Source organism: Mobula hypostoma, chromosome 27 (assembly GCF_963921235.1).
Source record: "Mobula hypostoma chromosome 27, sMobHyp1.1, whole genome shotgun sequence".
NCBI lineage: Eukaryota > Metazoa > Chordata > Chondrichthyes > Myliobatiformes > Myliobatidae > Mobula > Mobula hypostoma.
Window position 1 is genome coordinate 30,093,603 of NC_086123.1, and position 22,228 is coordinate 30,115,830.

Genomic DNA, 22,228 nt, shown 5'->3' on the forward strand with positions numbered 1-22,228 from the left:
CACAGTAGCCTGGGGTACATCCCGTCCGGTCCCGGTGATTTATCCAACTTGATGCTTTCCAAAAGCTCCAGCACATCCTCTTTCTTAATATCTACATTCTCAAGCTTTTCAGTCCACTGCAAGTCATCCCTACAATCCCCAAGAATCTTTTCCGTAGTGAATACTGAAGCAAAGAATTCATTATGTACCTCTGCTATTTCCTCCGGTTTGATACACACTTTTCCATTGTCACACTTGATTGGTCCTATTCTCTCACGTCTTATCCTCTTGCTCTTCACGTGTCAGTGCTGGGAACAGTGAGCAGCTTCACCTTTCTGTGTGTCATCATCACGATCTATTCTGGGCCCAACACATTGATGCCATCATGAAGAAGGCACCCCAGCAGCTACTGTATACTGTGTTGGAAGTTTGAGGAGATTTGCTATGTCACCAGGGACTCTTTGAAAATGTCTATAGACGTACAGTGGAGAACATTTTGATTGGTTGCATCACAGCCCTGTACAGAGGAGAACATTCTGATTGGTTGCATCACAGCCCTGTACAGAGGAGAACATTCTGATTGGTTGCATCACAGCCCTGTACAGAGGAGAACATTCTGATTGGTTGCACCACAGCCCTGTACAGAGAACATTCTGATTGATTGCATCACAGATTTCTATAGATGTACAGAGGAGAACATTCTGACTGGTTGCATCACAGCCCTGTACAGTGGAGAACATTCTGATTGGTTGCATCACAGACCTGTACAGAGGAGAACGTTCTGATTGGTTGCATCACAGCCCTGTACAGAGGAGAACGTTCTGACTGGTTGCATCACAGACCTGTACAGAGGAGAACGTTCTGACTGGTTGCATCACAGACCTGTACAGAGGCTCCAATGCACAGTATGCACCAGGGCTGTGGACTCCATCACAAGCAACAAGCACAACTTCAGCAAGTGGTGCCACAAGAAGGTGGCATCCATCAACTAAGGACTGTCACTATCCAGGACATGCCCTCTTTTCATCACTACCACAGGGAGGAAGTACAGGAACCTGAAGATCCACACTCAACAATTTAGGAACAGCTCCTTCCCCTCCACCATCAGATTCCTGAACTGTTCACGAACCCTGAATCATCATGGGCCCTTAGCTCCCAGGTGAGCAAGGCCATTGATGACCTCCCGTCTCCAGTGTCCAAAGTTCATGGTATGTATGGTTGAAGTTCAATGTTTCTACGTTTGTATAATCCATTGTATCTACTGTACAGGGGATTGGCTTACACAGTTTCACCAGACCCAGTTGGCCGGCCTTACCTGTTTCCACCCCTCATGAGGGGGAACATAGGCATGAACCCTGAACACCATCTTGTTATTCCTTTTTCTTTGCACTAGTTATTTTGTTAGTTTTTTTTTATGTCTTTGCCCTCTGCCGCTGCTGCAAAACAACAAATTTCACGTGACATAAATTAGTGATAACAAGCTTGGTCCTGCACCTGGGATCTGATAAACCTCTATCTGAAAGGCCAGGGGGAGTTTTAACTTTATTGGTTCAGTAAATTGTTCAGGCAGAGCAGAGAGCATTTGGTTCATCAAGCCCATACCTGATGTTCGTAGACTGACGACTGACCAGCATGTTTCTTTTATATGTATGATTTTTTCCTCCACTGAGTCAGCTAACAATTTAAACAAACTCAGTCAAGGCACTGGCACCACCATGCTTCTCTTGTGTAGCAAGCTGAAATCAGTATGAAATTCCAGTTTAGTAGACTATTACTGTGCTCTTTATGTTCCACAGAACTTTACCTTCAGTACTGCAGGGTCCATTCCGGGAAACATTGCAACTTTTTGACGCGGTAACACCTGAGGTTTCTCACATTCTTTGTCTTCCTCTGTAGTCAATTCTTCCTGTTCCAATGGCCTGGGTTCTGATGAGAGAAGATAATTTTTTTCGTAAGCATAACAGAAATGTATCATATCTCTTCATTTTCTTCCTTCTAGTCTCCATATTGCAGTTGAAAATCTTTGCTCCATTCACCCAATCCCCTTCTGCACATATGTAGATTGTCACCTGTGTATCAGCACTTTGCTGAAGAAGGTATTTTTCATGCACGGACATGTTCGTACATGATTCAATTACACCATCACCACCACATTCCTAACACCAGCCTCCCTGCCCTCAAGGACATATTTACAAAATTGTGCTGGAAAAAGGCCACCAACACCTTACAATATCATGCAGGATCCCACCCAACCTGTTTATGGACTGTCTGTCACACTCTCATCAGGGCAGGGCTACATACTGTACCATCTGTCCCAGGACCACCAGACTCAAGAACAGATACTTTCCCCAAATAGATCCACACCTCCACACCCCCAACCACCATGACTTTATCATTTCCTGCCACAGTCACCTTTTGTACAGACAGTTCCAGAGATGAGGGGGTTGGACTATGAGGACAGATTGAGTTGCCTGGTACTCGTTGGAATTCAGAAGAATGAGAAGAGGACTTATAGGAACATAAAAAAAGGAACGGATAGATAAGCTAGAGGCATTGAAAAAGCCTCAAGATTCGGGGGAGTGGCTTTAGGATGGAGATGAGCAGGAACTGCTTTTCCCAGAGGTGGCGAATCCGTGGAATTCTCTGCCCAATGAAGCAATGGAGGCCACCTCAGTAAATATATTTAAGACAAGGTTGGACAGATTTTTATAGTAGGGGAATTAAGGGTTGTGGGGAAAAGGCAGGTAGGTGGAGAAGAGTCCATGGTCAGATCAGCCATGATCTTATTGAATGGCGGAGCAGCTCGATGGGCCAGATGACCTATTCCTACTCTTATTTCTTATATTCTTAAGTATTTACATTTACTGAGTTTTTTTTAAATCTTACTGTACTTTTTTGTGCTGCATCGGATCTGAGAAAAAACAATTATTTCAATCCCCTTTACACTTATGTACTGGAAATAACACTAAACAATCTTGAAGGGCGGAAGAAGATGGCACCAACAAACAACGTGACCGAGGGCGACATCCTCCAGACGGTTCACGAAACTACTTCTTTCACTCCTTTTTCTTTCAGAAGTGGTTCTGCTGCTGTTGGAGCCTGTGATCTACATTTTGGTGGCATGTTTTCCCGCTGATTGAGCAATCTGGCAAGCTGCTGTCTCCGAGGGTGTCTGAGGCTTTGAGTGAGGTTTGCGGCCTCGAGGTCAAGAATCCTGGATTTGGGCCGTGAGCCCACGATCAATTCCATTTCTCACCGATCTCGTCAATTAAAGCGCCGAGGAAGATTGAAATCATCGAGTTGAGTGAGGAAGGCGAGTGGGTGTTCAGCGCCATCAACCAGCCTCTCACTCGCTGCTGTCAGAGGATGGTTATGTGTGATGGTCTCTCTCTCTCTCCCCCTCTTACTCCTGCTCCCGGAGAATGATCCCTGCATTCGAATGGTCTCTCACTCTCTCACTCGCTGCTGTCAGAGGATGGTGTCTATGTGTGACGGTCTCTCTCTCTCTCCCCCTCTTACTCCTGCTCCCGGAGAATGATCCCTGCATTCGAATGGTCTCTCACTCTCTCGGAGGATGCTGTCGGAGGATGGTGCCGGAGTTCTGGGTCCTGGGCAAGTTTTAATCAATGGGGTTTGTGGACTGGACTCTGTAGTTCACGTTATGATGTGTTTCTGGTCTCTGGTCACTCCTTTTTTTGCTGCTATTTTGGGCAATTTTGAATCGGTGTGAATCGGGGCAGCATGCAGATAACGAACACTAAACTAAACCGAATATGCCTGGACTCTTTTGATTTTGTGTTTTATATTCTGTGTTTTTCACTTCTTTCTTTTTCTTTCTATTTGCATGATTTTTTTTTGTGCATGGGAGCTGTTGATGTTTTTTGTGCGTGGGAGCTGTTGATGTTTTTTGTGTGTGGGAGCTGTTGATGTTGATGTTTTTTGTGTGTGGGAGCTGTTGATGTTGATGTTTTTTGCGTGTGGGAACTGTTGATGTTGATGTTTTTTGCGCGTGGGAACTGTTGATGTTGATGTTTTTGGCGCGTGGGAACTGTTGATGTTGATGTTTTTGCGCGTGGGAACTGTTGATGTTGATGTTTTTTGCACGTGGGAGCTGCGTGGGAACTGTTGATGTTGATGTTTTTTGCGCGTGGGAACTGTTGATGTTGATGTCTTTGGCGCGTGGGAACTGTAGATGTTGATGTTTTTTGCGCGTGGGAACTGTTGATGTTGATGTTTTTTGCACGTGGGAGCTGTTGATGTTGATGTTTTTTGCGCGTGGGAACTGTTGATGTTGATGTTTTTTGCGCGTGGGAGCTGTTGATGTTGATGTTTTTTGCGCGTGGGAGCTGTTGATGATGTTTTTTGCGCGTGGGAGCTGTTGATGTTGATGTTTTTTGCGCGTGGGAACTGTTGATGTTGATGTTTTTTGCGCGTGGGAGCTGTTGATGTTGATGTTTTTTGCGCGTGGGAGCTGTTGATGTTGATGTTTTTTGCGCGTGGGAGCTGTTGATGTTTTTTGCGCGTGGGAGCTGTTGATGTTGATGTTTTTTGCGCGTGGGAGCTGTTGATGTTTTTTGCGCGTGGGAGCTGTTGATGTTGATGTTTTTTGCGCGTGGGAGCTGTTGATGTTTTTTGTGCGTGGGAACTGTTGATGTTGATGTTTTTTGTGCGTGGGAGCTGTTGATGTTGATGTTTTTTGTGCGTGGGAGCTGTTGATGTTGATGTTTTTTGTGCATGGGAACTGTTGATGTTGATGTTTTTCGCACGTGGGAGCTGTTGATGTTGATGTTTTTTTCTATGAATGGGTTCCATAGTTTTCTTTGTTTCTTGATGATAAATGTACTTTGAATCTTTGTATCCTCTTTCTGGTCTCAGGGATCAGTTCATGGATTTCAGTTACTTACTAGTTACATTAATAACCTGTAGAAGGGGTGAGATGTAAGGTATTGAAGTTTGCAAATGACACAAAAATAGCTGGAAGAGCATGTTGTAATGAGGATATTATGACTTTGCAATGGGATATAGATAGACTAACAGAGTGGGCAAAAATCTGGCAATGGAGTTTAATGTGGGCAAGTGTGAGGTCAAAAGACACCAGTCAAAGGAATGAAAAAATATATATCCGCAAACACGAGGAAATCTGCAGATGCTGGAATTTCAAGCAACACACATAAAAGTTGCTGGTGAACGCAGCAGGCCAGGCAGCATCTCTAGGAAGAGGTAGTCGACATTTCGGGCCAAGACCCTTCGTCAGGACTAACTGAAAGAAGAGCTAGTAAGAGAGTAAAAAGTATATATTATTATTTAAATGGAATTTTAAAAAGCTATCATCAGGAAGAAGGTTTTTTTAAAATGGCCGGCTGGTGGCGCAGTAAGATTAGTGCCGGAGTCCGGAGCAAAGGTTCCCGAGTTCGAATCCAGGTCGGGCCAACCCCAAGCACTCTTTCCATTCATGCCGGGTTGAGTGTCGAGCTCGCCACTCGGCCTCATAAAAAATATAAGGGTCAAGTCAGAAACATTCATAACGTGACCCGGTTAGTCCTGACAGCACATGCCAAACAAGAATGGCTGACTGTCTGGTACAACACGCTTAAAAAAAAAGGAAGAAGGTAAGGAGCCAAAAGACCCACGCTCAAAAATTTAGGAACAGCTTCTTCACTTCTGCCATCAGAGTTCTGAATGGTTGATAAATCTTGAATACTATCTTGTTATTCCTTTCTTTTAGGGGTGGCAGGGTGGTGTAGTGGTTAGCATAATGCAATACCAGTGCCAGGGAAAGGAGTTCAATTTCCGCTGCTGTCTGTCAGATGTTTGCATGTTCTCCCCGTGACCACATTGGTTTCCTCCAGATGGTCTGGTTTCCTTGCACACTCCAAAGCTGTACCGGTTGGTAGGTTAGTTGGTCTCATGGTGTAATTGAGCGAGTGGGCTCGTTGGGCCAGAAGGGTCTGTTACCATGGTACATCTCTAAATGAAATACAGTGAGTGAAGCTGGATGTAAGCGCCCTTGTGAACACAAATGGTTAGCAGGCAGATGCACCAAACATTTCTGAAGGAAAGTGGCATTATTGGTGCTTATTGTAAAGAGACTGGAATTTAGAAATAGGGAGGTGTGCTACAATTATACAGAGCATGGGTTACATCAGAAACTGAGCACTACACACACAGTTCTAGTTCCCTTACCTAAGAAAGGATACATTAACATTGGAGCAGACCAAATGGGATTCACTAGGTTAGTCCTGGGAATCTGAAGACTGTCCTGTCAAGAGAGGCTTCCAGTCTTTATTTCCTTCTTTAGTGTTCTCTTGCATTTCTCATACTCCCCTCCGGTACCTCATTTGTCCCTTCCTGTCCATTCTTACTATGCACCTCCTTCTTTTTCTTAACCAGGGCCTCAATATCTCTCGAAAACCAAGGATCCCCTAACCTGTGATCCTTGCCTTTTATTCTGACAGGAACATATAAACTCTGTACTCTCAGAATTTCCCCTTTGAAAGCCTCCCATTTACCAAGCACACATTTTCCTGAAAACAGCCTGTCCCAATCCACACTTGCCAGATCCCTTCTGATACCATCAAAATTGGCCTTCTTTCAAGTTAGAATCTCAATCCGAGGGCCAGACCAATACTTTTCCATAATTACCTCGAAACTAATGGCATTATGATCACTAAATTCAAAGTGCCCCCCTACACAAACTTCTGTTATTTGCCTGTCTCATTCCCCAATTGGAGATCTGGGGGGTAGTGGTTAGCACAATGCCTTACAATCCAAGGAACCCGAGTTCAATTCCCTTTGTGTCTGCAAGGAGTTTGTATGTTGATTTTCCTATCTCTGGCTTGACTGGCACATAGCACGGGTAACAATCCTGAACTCACAATCAGGGAGGGCCTGTCCTTTAATTTAACGCCAAACTCCCTGGAATCACTTTGCAGAACCTTGTGACCCTTCCTACACATTTCATTGGTACCAACATGGACAGCAACCTCCGGCTGCCCACCCTCTCACTTAACAATCCTGTGGACTTGATCTGAGATGTCCCTGACCCTGGCACCTGGGAGGCAAAAGACCATACAGGAATCTTGTTATTGCCCATAGAACCTCTTGTTTGTTCTCCTTACTATCGAATCTCCTATCACTACAGCTCACCTCATCTCCCCCATTAACTTCCAGAGTCACAGAGCCAGACTCATTGCAAAAGACCTGACCGCTGCAACTTTCCTCTGCTAGGTCATCTTCCCCCGCCCCACCCCCAATAGTATCCAAAGTGGTAAACCTGTTATTGAGGGGAATGGCCACAGGGGTACTCAGCACCGGCTGTCTATCCTCTTTCCCCCTCCTGATGGTCACCCAGTTACCCGTGAACTGCACCTTGGACATAACTACCTCCCTGTATATCCTGTTGCTCAACCCCTCAGCCTCCCAAATGATCCAGAGTTCATCCAGTTCCAGCTCCAACTCTGCAACAAGGCCTGTTAAAAGCTGCAGCTGGATGTACTTCTTGCAGGTGTAGTTGTCAGGAAAAATAGAGTTCTCCTTGCCTTCCCGTGTCCTCGAAAAGGAGTATCCCCACTGTTCTAAATGTGCAAAAAGAAAGGAAGGAAAATTAAGTGGAAAAAATCTGCCTACAGCCTCTGCTTCTGCTCACCAAAGCCTCCCTAAGCCAAAGCCAGAACTCCCCACTCTAACACCGGACCACTCACACAATGGCTGCTCTACTTAAGCCTAACTTCTTATTGGACCTTGGCAAGTGGCTAATTACGCACACTCCAATGTCTCCTAGTGATATATGGTGCACAGACTGTCCTGACTGCCCCCATTTGCTTCTTTTGAAATCTCTCTTGTATGCACGCTGCAATGACGAGCAGCACGAGAGTGGGATGATAGCAAGGATGTCAAGAATTGAACAGGTTGTGTCTGCATTTTTCAGAGTTTAGTAAGAAATGACCTTATTGAAAGGTATCAGATCCCAAGGGGTAGATGTCACAATGTGTTTAGTAGTGACACAGCATCGAATAAGGGGATGTGGTTTAAGATCAGGGGTGGGTCATTTAAAGCCTAAATAGGTAGAAATCTCTTCTGGCAAAAAAAAAGTAAATTAGTGTAATTCTCTGCCCTAGCAAGTTATTGAGGCTTGTTCATTAAAGAAATTTAAGTTGAGGAATGGATGTATTTTTGAAAGATCAGAGGGCTGGGGGATCTGACTCTGAGGAGCTCAGACCTTGCACTCAGTGACAGGGTGAGCCTGAAGGGACCCTTTCTACTGTCTTGTATACAAAGACAGACGAATTCATTAACCGTTGGAATACGTACTATGCTTTAGTACATTGATTAATCTAGGCAGAATCCATTCATCCTGTTCCTTGTACAGGTTACCCCCGCCATCTTAAGGTAGAGTGTTCCTATGAAATGGTTCGTAAGTCATAATGTCGTAAAGGGAAGAAGCAATTTCCTTTTATTTATATGGGAAAATTTTGTGAACGTTCGCAGACCCAAAAATAACCTACTAAATCATGCTAAATAACACATAAAACCTAAAATAACAGTAACATATAGTAAAAACAGGAATTATATGATAAATACACAGCCTATATAAAGTAGAAATACTTTTCCACAATCATTTCCTGAACTGTTCTCCATAGCGAAAATCTCACACAAGCGCCGTCGGCAGAAAATCTCACGCAAGCGCTGTTGGCAAAAACACGGCGCAAGTGCTCTCCAGTAACCTTTAAGCTATGAAGCTGCCAAATCATACCAAATAACAGGTAAAAATACACAGCCTATATAAAGTAGAAATAATGTATGTACAGTGTAGTATCACTTACAGGAATTGGGAAGACAGCACAGAGCACACTGATGGTGTGTTAGACTGAGTCGTCGTAGTTTGGGTGGTGCAGTGGCCCCCACCCTCCGGGCAGCAACCCGATACCAACCCTCGAAGCATACAGTGGTGCAGCGGTAGCCGGGAGCCTCAGCAGTCAAGCAAGCCTTCCACATCAGCCACAGCAGATGACGAACCTCGACCTTCAACATCTTCAACATCGAGTTGGGCAGTCATAGGAGAAGATGAGCTGCCTGCCCTAATGGAAGCAGACGACGAGATGACACCCCAGCGTCCCACCACCCCAACCCCCAGGCCGCGGACAGATACCGATTCATGGAGAATGCAGCGGTAGCCGGGAGGCACACAGCACATCTTTAAGAAAAAAGCCGAAATAAACAAGCTAATTAATTAGGTGCCGCCTAGCATGTAATTGTCGGCCCAGATCAGAGGTGATTGCTGATTGCCTCGCCTCTGATCTGGGCCGACAACTACGTGTCGGGTAGCACCTAATTAATTAGCATGTTAATTTCGGCTTTTTTCTTAAAGGTGTGCTGTGTGCCTCCCGGCTACCGCTGCATTCTCCATGAATCGGTATCTGTCCGCGGCCTGGGTGTTGGGGTGGTGGAACACTGGGGTGTCATCTCGTCGTCTGCTTCCATTAGGGCAGGCAGCTCATCTTCTCCTATGACTGCCCAACTCGATGTTGAAGGTCGAGGTTCGTCGTCTGCTGTGGCTGATGTGGAAGGCTTGCTTGACTGCTGAGCCCCGTGCATTTTTCTATCATACAGTTCTTGGTAAGCACTCAAACCATCCTGCAAATATCTCCTAAACCTACGTACCCATTCAAATTTAAAGTCGTACTTTATCATTGCAGCAAAAATCTCATGCAGTTGCTTCACGTTCAGTTCACTACTGCATTTGGTTTCGATTGTTATCCTTTCCTCTTCCAATTGCATCAGCTCTTCATCTATCAGTTCTTGGTGATGGGATGCCAAACCCTCTTCAACATCATGTTCGTCACCTTTCACAAGCCAAACTCACGTTGTCCTTACTTCGTTCACCATGATCAAAACGCTTAATTATGTCTAGTTTTACGCTAAGTGTAACACCCTTACGAGCTCTTTCAGGCTTTTCCGATACCTTAGAACTCATCTTGCAAACGGCTGCTCACAGGCACATGTTTAAGCAACACCGGCGAGAATGCCGTTCCTGGGGAGAGCGGCTGCTCGGGGCACGCGCTGATTTTTTTCACGAGCTGCCTTTCTTCGTAACAGTGAAAACACCTTCTGTTAGCGAAAACAGGGAACTAATGTAGGTCTTTTGTAACAGTGAGGTTTTGTAAAGCGAACGTTCGAAAAGTGGGGGACACCTGTATTTACTACTCTCATTCAGCTTGAAGTGACCTTTTCGCCCTCCAGCTGCCAACCTTATCTTACCTGTTGAATCTCTGTACATGAATGGATCCATATTTCTTTCAGAAAACGGGTCTGTGCCATCGACCTGGTCTGCCCAGCCTCCCTTCCTGTGCTTTGTTGGTGCCCGACGGAAAGTTTTCCTGCTGAGCTGGACCCGACTCTTCTGGGCATAGCTGTCCAGTGTGGTCACGGGCTAAGGAAGAGGAGTGGGGAAGCAGTTAGGGCTCATGTTCAATTTTATGTCTTTCCAGCCTGAAATATTAACTCTGTTTCTCTTTCCATGCATGCTACCTCACTTGAGTGTTCCCTGTGTCTTCTGATTATGTGTTAATTTTATATTACGTTTCCCCCCAAAAATAAGTATTCAATATGAAGAACTCATGGAGAGCATAAACTCCATACGCTGCAGAGATAGACAGCCGGATTCTGTGCCTTCCATTCTTTCGAATTATTTGGTGTTCTAAGTGGTCGTCCCTCTTCCGAGGCTGTGCCCTCTGGTCCTAGACTCCCTCACTATAGGAAACATCCTCTCCACATCAACTTTAACTAGGCATTTCAATATTCAATAGTTTTCAATGAGATTCCCCCCCCCCCAATTCTTCTGAACTTCAGCAAGTACAGGCCCTGAGTCATCAAACTCTCCTCATACATTAACCCTTTCATTCCCAGAATCACTCTTGTGAACCTCCTCTCAACTCTCTCCCATGCTGGCACATCCTAGTTAGGGGGCCCAAAACTGCTCACAATATTTCAACGTAAACACAAGGAATTCTGCAGATGCTGGAAATTCAAGCAACACACATCAAAGTTGCTGGTGAACGCAGCAGGCCAGGCAGTATCTCTAGGAAGAGGTACAATCAACGTTACGGGCTGAGATGTTGCGTTCACCAGCAACTTTGATGTGTGTTGCACAATATTTCAAGCCCAGTTTGACCAATGGCTTATAAAAACTCAGCATTACATCCCTGCTTTTGTTTTCTAGTCCTCTTGAAATGAACGCTAACATTGCCTTTGCCTTCCTCACCACTGACTCAACCGACAAGTTAACCTTCAGGGAATCCTGCACAAAATCTCCCAAGTCCTATTGCACCTCTGATTTTTGAATTTTCACCCCCTTTTAAAAAAATAGTTTATGCCTTAATTCCTTCTATCAAAGTGCATGACCATACACTTCTCTACACTATATTCCATCTTCCACTTAATTGTCCATTCCCCCAATCCAAGTCCTTCTGCAGACACCCTGCTTCCTAAACACTCATGCCCCTCCACCTATCTTCGTATCATCCACAAACTTGGCCACAAAGTTGTCAATTCCATCATCCAAATAATTAACATATAATGTGAAAAGATGTGGTCCCAACTCCTACCCCTGTGGAACACCACTAGTCAACAGCAACCAGCCAGAAAAGGCCACTTTTATTCCCATTCTTTGCCTCCTGCCAGTCGGCCAATCCCCTATCTGTGCTAGTATCTTTCCCGTAATACCATGAGCTCTTATCTTATTAGGCAGCGGCACGTGTGGCACTCAAAGGCCTCCTGAAAATCCAAGTTAATAATATCCACTAGCTTTCCTTTGTCTATCCTTACAGATTTGTCAGGCAAGCTTTTCCCCTGAAGGAAAACATGCTAATTTTGGCCTATTTTATCATGGTAATGATAGGAGTGTTAGCGCATATTCTGGGGTTAGGATATATAGCAAATATTAATTTCACTAGCAACCAATTTTTGGGCTTTGAATGTGGATTGCAGATTAAATTTTAAATGCAGCTCAGAACAATGGGCTGGAGCTGCTGGTTGGGGTCATTCACAAAGAAACACTCTACTTCAGGGATGGCCAACCTTTTACATTTCATGCGGCAATTTTTTCACACGCGAATTCAGATGAACTTTTTCACGTACGAGTTCTAATATTAACATATTTTTACAAGAATTGAATGGGGATACAAGAATTGTATGGCACATCTGAACTCGTGAGTGAAAAAATTGAAGCATGAAATGTAAAAGGTTGGCCACTCCTGATCTACTTAGACCTCAGATGCCTGCACATGCATAAATGTAGCCTAGATTCAGTGGAGGTTAACATTCATTTTCAGTGTCTGGAGTGTATGTGCAAAGAAGGAGGTGTGTGAAAACTATATGTAATTCAAAGGAAGCATTGTAGATACGTTGTAAATATAGAATTGTCCTGCTGTTAGCTTTGATCTTTAGCATATAAAAAAGTCATGTCATATTGGGTCAGAAGGCCTCTTCCTCCACGAGTGTCTCAATATGATGCCTGCTGCTCGTTTTTCGTGGAATAAAACACTTCTATAACCACCAGCTTCAGTGTCTCTCTGGTGACATTATTCATGGTACAACAACTGACTGTCTATATTCCCAAATGTAGTATGCAACATGTCAGTAAATCTCTTCTCTCCATTAGAAAGGCTAACTTCTTTCCATCTTCTATTTAAAAAAAAATTGGAATAAGCATCATCATTGGCAGCATTGAGGTAATGGAGGATAACTACAATCCAGATACTTTGTTGCCTTCTACTTTGTTGCTCTATTCTAACAATTAGTGCTTAAGGAGACTGTAAACAGAGAAGTATTGAAGCCCTTGCTGATTCTTAAAACAGACACCCATAGTTACCTCCAAGAATGAGAATCCTTGAGGGGCTTGGTCATCTTGAGTGACTAGGCCGGTAGACTGGGAACTATCCGTGTCATCCGTCAACTCCAGTTCACAACTTGAAAGGCCACGGCTTATGGATCTGGGTTCCTGGAGGGAGTATGGCTGCTCACTGGCATGGGTCACCTCTGAGGATAATGATGTGCTTCTTGGATCGGCAGTACGGTCCTTGCAGGGCGACACTGGTCTACAGATGTAACAGAATAAAGTCCAAACCAGTCAGCAAGAAATTTAACTCGTGGCTGTTCATATTGTTAGAACAAGTGTGTGTATCTTGTTGGTTCCTGCAGATTGTAATTTGAACCCATGACTAATTTTCCATAAGTCAATATGTTTAGGAACATTATCAGACATAGAAACAAATTAGGCCATTCAGCCCATCAAGTCTGCTCTGTCATTCGATCACAGCTGATTTATTTTCCCTCTCAAGCCCATTTCCCTGTCTTCTCTCCATATTCTTTGGCATCCTTACTAATTACTTACCAACCTCCACTTTAAATATAACCAATGACTTAAGCTTCATACCCATATGTGGCAATGAGTTCCACAGATTCACCACCCTCTGGCTCCAGAAATTCCTCCTGATCTGAAGGGATGTCCTTCTATTCTGAGGCTGTGTCTTCTGGTCCTAGCCTCCCCCGCTATTGCAAACATCCTCTGTATGTCCACTCACTCGAGGCATTTCAATTCTCGATCTGTTTCAAAGAGATTCCCCCCGCCCACCTCATCTTTTTAAATTAGATTGAGCACAGGCCCAGGACCTTAAAGTGCTCTTCATACATTAACCCTTTGCTTCTTGGGATCATTCTCCCGAACCTGCTGTGGACCCTCTCCAATGCCAGTGCATCCATTCTTGGAGATGGGGCCCAAAACTACTCACAACACTCCAAAGGTGGTCTTACCGTACTTGGGGACCCCATAAGAACTTTTCCGCTTCTCAGGCATAATATAAGTTATACAATAATCTGAACAGGGCCTATCAGTGTAGGCCCTATTGGAAAAATCGTTTCATAAATAGCAAAATGACTTGGAACACAACTTCAATGCGCCATCCTCATTCTCTGCAACACACTATCCATTTTCATTCTCTTCTCTTGGGCATTGGTGCTTGATAAGGCAGGGTATGATCTCTCCCTCTCTTCAGTAACAGCTTTACAAAAATAAGCACAGAGTAACTCCAGAGTGTTCACAAACCATTACAGCCAAGTTGGATTCCCTCACACGGCCCCAAACCACCAGGTTCAAGAACAGTTACTGGCCCCTCAACCATCAGGCTCTTGAACCAAAGGGGTTAACGTCACTCAACTACACCTACCCCATCACCGAAATGTTCCCACAACCTACAAACTCATTTTCAAGGACTCTTCATCTCATGTTCTTGATATTTATTGCTTAATTATTTACTATTATTATTTTTTTCTTTTTTTGTATTTGCACAGTTTTTTTTTGTCTTCTGCACTCTGGTTGAAAGCCCTAGTTGGGTAGTTTTCCATTGATTCTGATATGGTTATTATTCTACAGATTTATTGAGTATGCTCAGAAGAAAACGAATCTCAGGGTTCAATATGGTGGCATATGTGACGTTTGATAATAAAGCTTACTTTGGGAAGTAAAATGTCCACAGGGGCATGAAGGGACAGCATTTCACTACTCAAAGCCAGAATTCAAAGTTGCTTTCTGCCTCCCTTGTAAAGAGGACCATTAACTCCACACAGATATGAGCCAAATTTAACACCTTTGGGTTTTTGAGCTCAAGGATCTGAGAGGACTCAACACATCAGAAGCCTCACCAAAACACATCAACAAGGACTCTATTTCATCCCTTCGCCACAACACTCATGTAAAACTCATAATCAAGGAAGACCAATGAGCAACGAGTTGCTATTCCCAGTTGGTGGCATAAAATGCACCGCCTGTTGGAAACTTGCTTATTCTCAAAGAGCGCTGCTTACAACAGAGCACATCCTATAGCTCTGCCTTGCTCCCATCAGTACTTTGACCAACAAAGTTCAGCAAAACATCAGCAGTAGGCAGTGGTCTCAAACCGTGGTAAACATATCCTCACTCTAACTATTTCATGACTTTCACACAGCTCTTACATTGTGTCTTCATAGTCCTTTGGCTCACTGTATTTGCTGCATGGTTCGGTGTCCTCACTTGTGCTGTAGCCTCTCTCTTCATAGGTGCCATATGGTTCTTTGTCGTCACACGTGCAAATCTGCTCTCTCTCCTGCACAAGGGCGTCAGTGTCCTTTGCCTTTATGTTGGGAGTTACGAAGCACTGCTTCACCCTGTCCTGAAATGAAGGTGATAGAATTAGAAGGACCAAAAATATCGTGCTGTATTATCTAATATTTCCAGTGCATAAACAAACAAGTCAGCCAGTAGGATCACAGCAGTGCGAATATTCCTCATGCATTTCTTTCAGCTCGCTATTCTTTCACTGCATCAACATATCCCTTCATTCCTTTTACCATGCTGTTTCCCTTACTCACCTTCTAAACTGTTTCTTGTGATAATGAATTCTCTACACTAATCAGGAACTTCCTGAGTTGCATAAATGTGACGGTAAGGTCCCATATTGCATTGACCAAGAAGCGGTATGTGTCTGCAACCACTCCATTAAGCCATTTTGATGTGACCCATCTCAGTCTGTGAAAGAGAGTGCTCGGTAAACGCACTCCTTACACACACCCATTCCCTGGTCATTCTGCTGTCGTTGCGGTGAGTGTGCGCACTTAAATGTATTCCCTGGTATGTTCTCGTAATGGGTCCTAAACTGAGCTGATCCGCTCGGGTTGGCTTTATGGTGCCTTTCCTGCCAGACATTCCTTTTCTTTAGTACTGAGGATGTGTAAATGTGTACATGTTGTTTGTATACCGTTTTTAAGGTAGATACCTCTGTTTATTTTGTAATATGATTTAATTACATTGTGGGGTGCATCATATTCTGATTTATGTGTAGGAGAGAGACAGAGATAGCAAGCTATATATGAGATATAGAGGGAGGGAGAGTGGGGGGAGAGAGAGTGGGGAGGAGAGAGAGAGGGGGAGGAGAGAGGGGGGGGAAGAGAGAGGGAGAGAAGTGATTCAAGCCAGTCTTCACATGATGTGCCCAAAGTACGATAGGTGGAACCTTGTGATTTGAGCCTCCAGAGAGAGACTTGGTTTGATCTCATTGAGGAACGATTCTTTTGTTCTGTGCCAGGTCCATGAGATGTGTAGTATTTTTTGCCAGCACCATAGTAAGTACTTTTAAAAGCTTCTGCTGATTTTTATTCAAATTGCTATTCTGCTACTTGTTCTCTGATTCGGCATCCTGTTATTTTAAACTTGAGTGTACCGTACAATATCTTATCAACAGGCTTTCCAAAATTCCAACGTACCACATCCGCAACATTACTCTGCTCACTCCTCAGGTAATGCAAGTACCCTCCTGAAATCTACGTCAACTACCAATAACTTCCTACAAGATTTAAAAAAAACATTGAGTAATTGTTTTCCCTGCTAATAACATGCAGACAAAATGATTCATAGTTTCCTGTACTTTATCTTCCTTAATTATAGGAATCACATTATCTATCTGGCAGGCCTTTGGCAATGTTCCTTTTTTTAATGCCAGACCTTCCCAAATTTCTTTTAATGTAAATCTGTGCAATCCATCTCAAACAGGGCCTATATCCTTTCAGTTTACAGTATCAATCTTCTCTCATTTATAATTTACTCAAACTCATCTCCTATCTCTCTCTCATTCTGACAATAGGCCATGCACCCGAAATGTTGACTGTTTCTCTTTCCACAGATGCCGCTTGACCTGCTGTTTTTTCCCCAACATTTTGTTTTTATTTCTGGTTTCCAGCACCTGCAAATTTTCATTTTCAAAGAACTTTCCTTATTGCCTTTATTATGACTTCCTAATATTTACAGTCCCTAATTCCAGTCTTACTGCTGAAATTAGGCACTATAAATATTAGTCTTATATCTTTTGTGATTTCCTTCGAATGTCAGGACTATTGTGGGTGTTACTATTTCAGAGGATTATGTTCTGCAACCAGCATGTAAGTACGATTATGAAGAAAGCACCGGACCATCTCTTACTTCCTTAGAGTCTGCAGAGATTTGGCATGACAACTGAAACTTTGACAAACTTCTACTGACATGTAGTGGAGAGTGCATCACGCCCTGGTATGGACACATCAATGCCTTTGAATGAAAAATCCTACAAAAGGTAGTGGATTCAGTCCCAGTACATCACAGGTAAAACTCTCCCAACCACTGAGCACATCGACATGAAACGTTGTCATAGGAAAGCAGCGTCCATCATCTGAGATCCCCACCATCCAGGCCAAGCTCTTTCCTCGCTGCTGCCATTCAGGTAGAAGGTACAAGAGTCTCAGGACTCACACCACCAGGTTCAAGAACAGTTATAAACCCTCAACCATCAGGTTCTTTAATAAAAGGGGATAACCACACTCACTTGCCCATCCATTGAGATGTTCCCACAACCAGTGATCTCACTTTAAGGGTGTTTTATCCATTAACTCAACTTCTCATTATTTATTGTTATTTATTTATATTTGCATTTCCGCATCTTCTTGTCTTTTGCACTCTAGTTGATTTTTCAATGATTCTGATACAGTTGCTATTTTATAGATTTGCTGAGTATGCCCACGGATATGAATCTCAAGGTTGTATATATATTATACATATACACACACACACTTTGATAATGAAATTTACTTTGAACTTTATTATGCCAGTTTCCCTCATCAGCACTACCACAAGTAACTATATAACATTTCAGTCACAATGCTATCACTGTTTGTTCATTATGTACCTTCCTACATAATCCCATTTTCTTACACATTTTTGTCTCTCATACATTTTAATAGTTTTCACAACTTCCTAGTATTCTTCGTCTCTTATTCAGAAGTTTCCTAGGCCTGGGCGCCACAGTACAGCTCCGGTGTTCCAGAGCTCAGAGTTCAGTTCCAGTGCCATTCTGCAAGCTGTCTCTGTACGTCCTCCTCATGGATTGTATTGCTTTTCGCCGGGTGCTCCCGTTTCCTCCCACAGTTCAAAGACATACTAGATAGGTTAATTGGTCATTGTAAATTGTCCTGTGAGTAGATGAGGGTTAATGAGCATTGTGGGGTTGCTGGGGCTTCATGGCTCGAAGGGCCGGAAGAGCCTATTCTGCACTGTATCAGTAAATCAGCATTGTTCTGCAAAATATTTGTATCGGATCTACACATTTCACGTAGTTTGAAATCTGTCCTTCATGCTTCTGTGATGAACCATTATTGACGAATTTCTTCTCAATACGTAATTCTCAGATTTCTCTTGATTATCATTTCAATTGTTAATCAAGGTGAGGAGGAGGAGATAATGGCGGTGTGACACAGCGCGTGCGGCCTCTTCGGTGATGATATCTGTAAACTGTCAAGTAGGGGACCGTGCACAATTCTGATTTGATGGAGACAGACATGACAGCACGGAGGAACAACTGGAGAAACTTCTGAAATGCCCTCTTCGCTGCCGTTGTTACTGTGTGGTAACCGGAATCTCCGGAGCAGAAGGCCCCGAAACCTCGGCTTTGCTTGTTTCGGTGGCCGGGGCTAGGTTGAAGGCGCTCGGCAGAGGTTGGTGCTCAGGAGGCTGTATCGGAGGGGCTGGTCAGAGGCTGGAAGTTTTCAGACGGATGGACTCGGTGTTGGCTGTGGTCGGCTGCTTCCAAGGCATTGGCAAGTTGACGGTGCCTGGAGGTTTATGGCAGGGAGATTCGCTCTTTTGCCTCCTGCTATCGGGGACCTGGGAGTCGATCGGGACTTGAGACTTTTTTTTACCGTGTCCATGGTCCGTTTTTTTATCAAATTATGGTATTGTTTTGCACTGCTCTAACTATATGTTATAATTATGTGGTTCTGTCCGTGTTAGTCTTTGGTTTGTCCTGTTTTCTGTGCTATCACTCTGGAGGAAAATTGGATAATTTCTTAATGCATGTATGCATTTCTAAATGACAATAAAAGAGGACTGAGTGTTCTCATTATCTAAAATGTTTCCCCATACACTATTCTTTTTTATATTGCAGTTCAGTGAAATTTAACTGTAATTTGTTTTAAGATACTATTTTCTTAATGCTTTCAATCCTTAATAACATTTTTCCCAGTGTTCTGCTTGTCCACTAAGTATAAAATTAGCAATAACTCAATGCATTGTTACAAAGCTTTTATTACATTGGTCATATTGCCCGATTGTTCTACTCCTGTTCATTGTTATTTCACTTTCTTTAGATAAGTAGGTACAACATTGCAATTTTCTGTGTTATGCAGCCAAGAAATAGCCAAAGGTATCTTAGTCTCAACTTCCAGCATCTGAAAATGGGCAGCCTCCACAAGTACCATGAGAATAATGGCTGAAATAAAGATGTACTGGATCAATACGCTCTTAATCATCTGACAGTTATCTGTGGAGGCATTGAGGTAGTTTAGTGAAATGGTTTGGACAAACTAAAGAACATTTTTTTAAAAAATGGAGATACTGGAAATTTGAAATCAAAGGAGAAAACACTGGAAATACTCAGCAGGTCGGGCAGTATCTGTAGAAAGAGAAACAGTTAAGGTTTCAGGTCCAGGACATTTCACTGGAACTGGGAAGGACAGACAACAAGTTAGCAGAGAAAGTGAGAAAGGGCTGGATTGGACAAAAGAGCTACCTCTGAAAGACAAGATATTTTCTCACACTATCAAATATTCCCTTTGTTCTACCCATCCCTTCCCAACCACCTCTGCTACCGAAGGCCACCTTGTTTACCTCTTGGATGAAACCAAGCTCAGTTGTCTTCCCATGGCACCAGGCTAATTCCCTGAATTTGGAATGAGGAAATCCAAGATGTTTTAATTAAACGACTAGCTAATCGAAGCAGGTGTCTCACAGCATTGACAAAGTATCCACATGAACCCTTGGATTGCCAAAGTGTACAATGTCCGGGACCTCGACTATTCCTCCAAGAGGACCACAACTTTGCTGCGAAGGCTTCTGTGCCTCAATGACCTGGAGAGCTGCGTTGGCTGGAGTCAGGGCTTTATGCTTTGGCCCTTTGTATGGTCACCCATGCCAAACAGGTCAAAGGGTAGAGGCCAGTCCAAGAGTGGTCCACAGGTCCTCTAGTTTTGGAGGTTCAGCTCACAAACTAGACTGGTGAAACAAAATTGTTACGGAAACAGCAATGAAGAGTCCTTCTACATCTGAGTGCAACAGTATCCGTGAGTCTCCACCCGGAACTTGCTGTGACAGTACTGAAAACTGAGAAGAAGCTACTGACATGAGGAAGGAAGCACTGAACACCACCAGCGATGGAGGACCTTTATTGCTGCCCTAAACGCCAATGGCATAACAGGCAGTAATTACCCCAACCGTCTGTGGATCCCAGGTTGGGAATCTATGCCCACACCAATCTGTACTATAGATGGATATTTGGTGATTGTCGAGCCTTTGACTTGAACTCTTTTCCTTCCATCACAAGCTGCCTCAATAAGGGACCAAGTACTGTCATTGCTGTACAGCAATGTACAGTCATTACTGAGCTTCAAGAACAAAATACACGCAGTCATTACCACAACAATTAAACAGACCCGCTCTCATTGTAATGCAACCATGAAGTGCACTTTAGACTTTGTTCAGCAGGTACAGGGCGAGAGGGTTGGACAGCGTCACTACTTTAACACATGAAATGTGATGACAGCTTTACAGGGAAGAATTAGGATGGGAGTGTTAAACACAGTGGCAGCATTGTTCCTAAACTTGACATTCATCTTGTCGAGCCAATAACACCCAAAATATCCTGAAAGAAAGAACACATCAGTCAGAAAACATTTCCTTTCAGGTTTACAGAAAACAAACCACTTCACAAAATACTGGAGGAACTCTTCAGGTTAGGAGGCATCTATAGAGAGGAATAAACAGTCGACATTCTGGGCCAAGAGTCTTTGTTAAGACTGGAAAGGAAGGGGAAGAAGCCCTCCTTTCTAATCTTAAGACCGTAAGATGTAGGAGCAGAAGTAGGCCATTCGGCCCATCGAGTCTGCTCCGCCATTCAATTGTGGGCTGACCCACTTCATCCAGTCATCTCCACTCCCCTGCTTTCACCCTATACCCCTTGATAGCCTGGCTAATCAAGAACCTATCTCTGCCTTAAATACACCCAATGACTTGGCCTCCACAGCTGCTCGTGGCAACAATTTCCACAGATTTACCACCCTCTGACTAAAGTAATTTCTCTGCATCTCAGTTCTAAAAGGACGTCCTTCAATCCTGAAGTCATGCCCTCTTGTCTTAACAATCTTGACAAAGGATCTCGACCTGAAATTTTGACTGTTTATTCCTCTCCATAGATGCTACCTGGCCTGCTGAGTTCCTCCAGCATTTTGTGTGTATTATTCTGGATTTGCAGAACCTGCAGAATCTCTTGCGTTTACACCTAAGAGACAGTGCACAGAAAACACTTCTACAGTGAAGTCCAAGTACTCTTGTTTCAACTGATATTAATTGAAGACCAATGGATGTCCATCACTCTTTGCAATAAAGCCTCAAGGTGCCAAGGGAGAAAGATGACCTAACATCATAGATATAGTGGTACTGGCAGAGAAGCATTGCACCTGTTCTGCAGTCTAAACCAAAACTATCACTCTCAACTCTGGGCTGGGACTTGTAATCACAACCTTATGACTCAGAGGTCAGGGAACTGTCAACTGTGTCAACCATTTCAATACATTTAAATGTATAAAGAAATTCTGGCTTCTACAAACTGCAGAAAAGTTGCTGAGATAAAAGATAACCTCTTCCCTTCACATCCAAGTGCTTCTCCACATGGGGATCTCTTTGTGATGTGCCCCATACTATTTCTCCTCCCTGCCCTATCACTCTCCTATTTTAGATGTACCTCACATCGCACTCTGACTCAGACAATCCAACAAAAGCACAATTAGCAACACAGCAGCAGACACAGAAAAAGAACCAGACTTTTTTATTTCTTCTATACTCTTTGCCCTGACTCAAATACACTTCAGTTAACACCTTGGCCAGCTGACCCCTTTGTTTCCCATCTGCATGGACCTCTTGACTTCTGCAGAATCTCAAAGCTAGATCCACAAGATTCAACCTTCAGGAATTACCCATGATTTCTGGCAGACTCCACTGAAACAATATGTCCAGTACTCCTTTCCCCAAATCAGATGTACAAATTTCAGTCTACAAGTGGTTCCCAAGTTTTACATCCATCATTTCAGTGAAAGCTCATTCAGTTTTACATTACATGTACTTCAGAGGCATTCAATATTCACA

General features: G+C 43.5%; 1 protein-coding gene across 3 annotated transcripts in view; it reads right to left on the reverse strand.

Moving 5' to 3' along the window:
- Nucleotides 1-22,228, reverse strand: part of LOC134338604 (uncharacterized) — a 277,845-nt gene that overhangs the window by 14,295 nt on the left and 241,322 nt on the right. For all 3 annotated transcript variants that reach the window (XM_063034574.1, XM_063034572.1, XM_063034573.1), the window contains 4 exons: nt 14,986-15,182; nt 12,848-13,073; nt 10,237-10,408; nt 1,784-1,905 (listed from right to left, as the gene is read on the reverse strand). In XM_063034574.1, coding sequence (XP_062890644.1) covers nt 1,784-1,905; nt 10,237-10,408; nt 12,848-13,073; nt 14,986-15,182 — 717 coding nt within the window. The remainder of the gene's footprint in view (nt 1-1,783; nt 1,906-10,236; nt 10,409-12,847; nt 13,074-14,985; nt 15,183-22,228) is intronic.